At 42.2% G+C, this 6,287-nt stretch overlaps 1 protein-coding gene across 1 annotated transcript in view; it reads right to left on the reverse strand.

Annotated features, from left to right (window-relative positions):
• PCSK5 (proprotein convertase subtilisin/kexin type 5) overlaps nucleotides 1-6,287 on the reverse strand; it is a 461,635-nt gene that overhangs the window by 89,812 nt on the left and 365,536 nt on the right. Inside the window, exon 21 of the mRNA XM_019517436.1 lies at nucleotides 1,021-1,123. Coding sequence (XP_019372981.1) covers nucleotides 1,021-1,123 — 103 coding nt within the window. The remainder of the gene's footprint in view (nucleotides 1-1,020; nucleotides 1,124-6,287) is intronic.

Here is a 6,287-nt window from a genome sequence, read left to right on the forward strand (position 1 = left end):
AGTTATAATTTCCCATATGCTGTAAGAATATGGGATTTAGGGTCAGTAATTGTGCCTTTGTGTAAATAGTAAATGTGCCTCTGAGATGCAGAATTTATATTCAGATCCAAACTTTCCTGAAATTTGAGTGGTAGTTTGGGTTAGGATTTAATTCAGGACTTTCCTTCCAAGGAAATATATGTAACTTCTGTACAACTTCAAATAGTTTATTGCAGTGATTCCTAAACTCTGACAGATAGTGCATCACCAATTTAAAATGGTACAACCTTGAATACCACCAGCAAATTTTCCAGTTGAAACTTAAGTACCACCAGCACATTTTTGTCATATAAAATAATTATAATAAATCTGTTAACGTGTACCACTGACAGGTTGTCTGTGTACCACTCATGGTACATGTACCACAGATTGGGAATTGCTGGTTTATTGTGTCCTTGTTAGACCATTGCTCTTTCTGTGTTCATTTATACCATGGTAGGGTACTGGGCAGAACAAAATTTGTCCAGGGCAAATGGATTCAAAACTGGGATTTTGTGGTCAAATGTGGGGAAAAGCTGGAAATTTAGTCTTGATGTCAGACTGCAAGTGAGCAGTATCAGCTTACATTCTTTGAGCCAAGTTCCATTAGCACAAATCTCTTCCGTTAAATCCTCCACAGGTCCCATCTCTGTTGGTCTTCCAGCTAACACTTATGGCTTGCTTGTGTGCCAGTTATAGATAGATTGATTGATTTATTTAAAGAAAACATCCATACTTTCAAGGAATGATCTGGTTGTGCAACTGTTAACTATGTAACCATCTGGTTTCATGTCTGTAACCTTTGTTCTCCATCTTCCTTCTCCTAACTTGTTTGTCATAATCCCTTCTTGTAGCTTAATTTAATTCAGACAGTAAATTCCTAGGTTGTAGTGTCTCCTCCTCTGTGTTTGTCCAGTACATAATGCACTGGAGCCCTGTTCAGTTGAAGGCCTTTTCATACTATTACAAAACAAATAAATAACTATAATATAGTCTACTTACCTTGTGATAGGGCAGCCAATACAGTCATTCTGCGTTGGTCCTATGCACTTAGAACAGGATGCATCACAGAACAGACACTGACCCAGATGATCAGCATATTCCCCTGACAAACAAAAACCAATCATTTACTTAGGACAAACATATCAAATAAAGAACTTTGTCTGGTATGTTGCTGATGTGAAAAGAATTAGACCCTAAAAATATGAGCAATTCTCAACAGTTCTCAGCTTGGTCATTAGTAGATGAGCTGCTTATCACCTTGGTGCTAGGATCCTAGGTCTCCCAAGAAGGTGAACCCAAATCTTCATGAGTCTAGCAGGAAGTGACTTCAGTGATTGCATTAACACAGCTTCAGGAGTAATGGCGTTCTACTGAGGTTCATATGGAGTGAAAGATTTATCCTTTTATTTATTAGGTACTAATTAAAACATGGTTACAGTGCTGCATTAGATATGCTTTCCATAATGTTCAGAGCAAATATTCATTTGGGAAATGGCAGCTATACAGAGGCAGTTTAAAACAGTGTAGAGGCAGTAAATCTATCCGTTGAACAATTTTACAAAGTCTTAGACTAAGTTAGTGTGCCATATGTTATTTTGTTAGTAGGTAATTTTATTCTAGTCAAGTATAGATGCTTGACTGAATTTACGGGCTGCTTCTTCATTCTTTAGCAACTGATTAAAACCAGAGAGGGAGACAGAACCTGTGAATCGATACCACTAGGGAGAGAACTCTTCCTTTTTGAATACTTGCCAAGAAATTTAAGTTTGGCATGTGCATGTGACTTTAAGATTGTCTTTTGGTGCAGCTGAATTCTCCACAGCTAGTGAAGGCAGCTGCATGGCAGAGCGTGTTGTTAGGTGAAGGGAGAAGAAGTAAAGCTTTCTGAAATGCTGATATTATCTCTGTATTCTCTGTATCTCCTTCTTTTTTACTCCATACATAGCCATATGATCTTATTTTATATATCATTGAAGTTACTGGGGTGATGCTGTCCAAATATATAATGATATGGATTGTGTGCAACAACCACCCTTGACTTAAATTAGCTGTAAGAAAGAATGAAGCTCCACCCCAAAAGTAGGCATTTAGGGTGCAGATAGCTCCCCATTGCAACTCATAGTGCTTTTCAGGAAGTGCTATGAATTGCAACAATCCCCCAGACCCAACATAAGTTTGCTCTTGGGTCTGAGACTTGGGGATTCCAGCTGCGAGCCTGGGAGAATGGGAGGGGAGGAAAGGAGCAGAGGGAACTCATTCTTGGGGTTTCCCAGCCGGCGCTGGAGGATGGGGCAGGTGGATGCCCCAACATGGCCAGTGCCAGCTGAAAAACCGCCAGTCCAAACTCCCTCTATTTCCTTTCCCCCTTTTAATTCTGAAAACAGCAACAGTCAATAGTGACAGCAAGTTCTGCAGACAGGTTACAGACTAAGCTTTGTCATGGAGTGTGTTCGTCTGAACCCTCATGCAATGGGTTCAGATTTTTGCAGGATCAGGCCCTTTTAAAGTGGTCTCCTGCCCTGCACTCTGTTCAGTCATGGTTGTAGACCACTTTCAGGGACCAAATCAGGCAGAAATTGTCACTTCTGTCTGTGCCATAGTCATGTTACTGGTTGAAACAGAGCCTTGGGCAAGATGTATGTAGCTGGAGGGGTTTCACTGGCTACGGTTCTGTGAAGTCTTGTGTATCAGTAAAACAGAGGTCATAAAAACTGATAGAGGAGTCAGAAAAGCTAGCAATACCGTCAAAAGAAGAAAATTGACTCTGGCCCTTGGAGAACTTAAGAAGGAGAACTTGGGGCTAAGTGCAGACTGGAAAGGAGCTTTGAACTATGAACTTTGAGTAAAGAAGCTGCCTCTTGTTAGAGTCCTGCTGTAACAGGACTAAACAGGGAAATTGGACATTGCATGTGCTTTGCAAATAAACAGGACTGCATCAAAGAAACATCATCAACATGTCTTCTTCATGGAAACAGCCCCCACCACTCTAAATTTGGCCTCCTGCTCCAGTAAAGCAAGTGGTAACAAAAAATACAAAATCTCACAGAGATCAAGACAGCTGTTCATGGTGAACTCTGCAATTGAGATTAACAAACTGTGGATTCCTTTGAAATCGCGTGTTATAAAGATATTATTTCTTCTGGGAGGGATTTACACATAGTCTGGGAGTTGCAAACATTGTTAGCAGTTTTTTGGTCAGCTCTTAATCCCTTCTTCTTCTTCAGAAAATAGTGAGAAAAAATGTAGAGGCTTTCTATTGCTTTAAAGCACATTTTATTTGCAAGTCTGAGAGAGAAATAAAGGTTACATGTCAGTATATGTGTGAATATATAAATACAGACCCACGCAGACTATATTGAATATCAGTACTTACACCAGTGATTCCTAACCAGGGTGTTGCAAGATCCTTTTCAGGGTGTTGCGGAGTGCTGCACAATGTTAGCACCATTAGGCATGCAAACACCTATGCAGGGTTAACAAGATAAACCCAGAGATTTCTAATAGGAATCCATAGTGTTACACACATTCTGTCCTGTTGTGGTCCTTCTGAGTTCTTTGCACCAGGAGGATTGCATTGTTATTTTTCTATAGTCAAGAAACAAGTAAAAGCTAAGAGCTGGAATTTTTCAAGGGGTGCCTTTAGTCTAAAAAGATTGAGAACCACTGACTTATACAGTGCTTTTCATCTAAAGATCTAAGAGCATCAAGCCGAGCTGTATGTAACTTTCAGTATCTCTCTATATAATTGCTCTACACTTGCATTAGGTCTTCAGGCAGTGCAAATTGTCATACTTCCACCAAAGTGAACCCAGCCGCATCTGTTTTTAATATGGACAATGTTGGGGAGATGCTTTCATTGGGGCCATCCCACTCAGAGAACAAGGCAATAAAAGTGACCCAAACTGAGCTATCAGTAGATGAGGTTTTAGAATAGAATGACAAACTAAACAGTAACAAATCCCCGGGACCTGATGATATGCACCCTTGAGCAGTGATTCCCAGGGTGTGCCAGAGTACATTGATGTGCCACAAGAGTGGCAGAAGCACACCACAAAAATGAGCTGGGTGCGGTATGGTGAGGATGACCCTGTATGGCTGGATCGGGTCATAGCTATGCTAGCCCTTTGTGGAGGGATTGGGCTCCAGGTGGGCTAGCCTAACATGGCTGGATCAGGGGTCTAACATGATAGCCATGCAGAGGAATTGCGCTTTGGCTGGGCCAGCTCTGTGCACAGGATCAGGTCTGCAGACCAGATCTGGCCTGCAGGGAGCAAAAGGTGCCTGCAAGTTTAATCCAGAAAAAAAAGTGCGCCCCAGGTATTAGAAGACTTGGAAATGCTATCCTTAAGTCTTGTAAGAGCTCATATTTAAGACTGCTGCACTAACTGTGGTATGCAACGTGTCAATCAAAACTGTTTTGGTATCAGAGGATTGGAGGATTGCCAAAGTAACTCCAATTTTTAAAAAGTGCTTCAGAAAGGACCCAAGGAACCATGAGCTGGTGAGTTCAAATTCTGTTCCTGCAATTCAGTATAACCAATAACTTAAAAAGAATTGATCAGCACATGGATGAACAAAACTTGCTTTTCTTCAGGGAGGTCCTGCCTCACCAACATAATCAACTTCTTTGAAGGTGTTAACAAGAATGTAGATCAGGGCTGTTCAAATGGTGGCCTGTGGACCACATTCAGCTTGCAAAGGGTTGAGGATGCCAGGGCCCTGCCTGGCTGCTGTTCCCCACCAACTTTCCAGCTGCAACAGCAGCCACAGTCCCTGGGTTCCCCCTCTCTTCACTGGCTTCTGCTTCCCACCCGTGCCCCGGGGGCTGAGCAAAATGGAGTGGTGCAGGGAGGGGAGTGGAGGGTGGACTGGGGCTTCATGGTATAGTGGTGTTGAGAGGTGGTCATACAGTGCAGTGGTGGAGAAGGGGGATGCCTGCGCAGACCCACATTGCAGCAATGTGAGGTGAAGCTGGGGGTAGGGAAGAAGTGTCTGTGTGGTGTGTGGCCTGAGGGAACCATGGCTTGCCCTGGTGCAGAACACATGATATGTGGCCTCTGCTAAAATGACCTGTAGGGCATGCGGTCCCTGACCACCTAGCAGTTGAACAGACCTTATACTTATATTTATCTTCAAAAAAGCCTTTGTCAAAGTCCCACATCAGTCTCTTAATGAAACTGGTTGTCATGGGATCAGAGGAAAGGTCATCTTGTGGATACAAAACTGGTTTAAGGATGGAAAATGAAGAGTGAGTACAAATGTTCAGCTTTTAGAATGGAAAGAAGAAAACTGCCTCTTCCCCAGTCTCCCAGGATCTGTGTTGGGAGTGGTGCTCTTTAATGTATTGTACATGATATGGAGGGGAGGGTGAATGGTGAAGTGGCCAAGGTTGCAGGTGACACAACTACTTAGCGTGGAAGAGATGAAAGAAGTCTGTGAAGAACTACAGAAGGATCTTGCAAAATTGAGTGAACAGACAACAAAATGACAGATAAAATTCAATATTGATAAGTACATGGGAAAAAATAACCCAAAACGTACATACAAGATGATGGGCTCTATACTCGCTTGCCACACAGGAAAGAGATCTTCAAGTCCTTATGGACAATTTGCTAAAACATCAGTTGAATGCTTAGCTGCGATCAAAATGGTAAACAAAATGTTGAGAAGAAAATTGTAAACAAAACAAAAAATGTCATTGTATTGCTTTATAAATCTATGGTGCAGGTCCACCTTGAGTGCTGTGTGCAGTTTGGTCTCCACACCTCAAAAAGGATATTGAAGGACCAGAAAAGGTAATGAGGATGGCAACAAGGATGGTCAGAGGTATGTTCACCTCCCCCTCAGCATCCACTCTCTGTCACTTGGAGACAGAAATGAGACCGATGGACCTATGATCTTATTCAGTAAATGGCATTTCTTATGTTCTTATGAGTTCTGCTGAATAACCTATATATTATCAGATAAATGATAATATAAGTGATGATACAGATGTGATTATGTTGCAGAACCATTTGATATAGGACTTTGTAGTCTTCTGGGCTAGGTACAGAAAAGCAAAAAGCCCAAGGCTGAATTGATTCAGTCTTTGCAGGTTGGTTTAAGCTGCGCAGCTTGAACCAATTAGCAAATGGACAGACATTCACTTTTGATGAAGGAAATGCAGCCGCACGCCTGCAGTGGCTCGAGAGAAGCCAAGCAGTGATACAGCATGCCTGCAGTCAATGCCAAAGGGGAGGGAAGTGAGACTTCCCCCAACCCCCAGT

Source organism: Gavialis gangeticus, unplaced genomic scaffold (assembly GCF_001723915.1).
Source record: "Gavialis gangeticus isolate Ggan-Ray unplaced genomic scaffold, GavGan_comp1, whole genome shotgun sequence".
Classification (NCBI taxonomy): domain Eukaryota; kingdom Metazoa; phylum Chordata; order Crocodylia; family Gavialidae; genus Gavialis; species Gavialis gangeticus.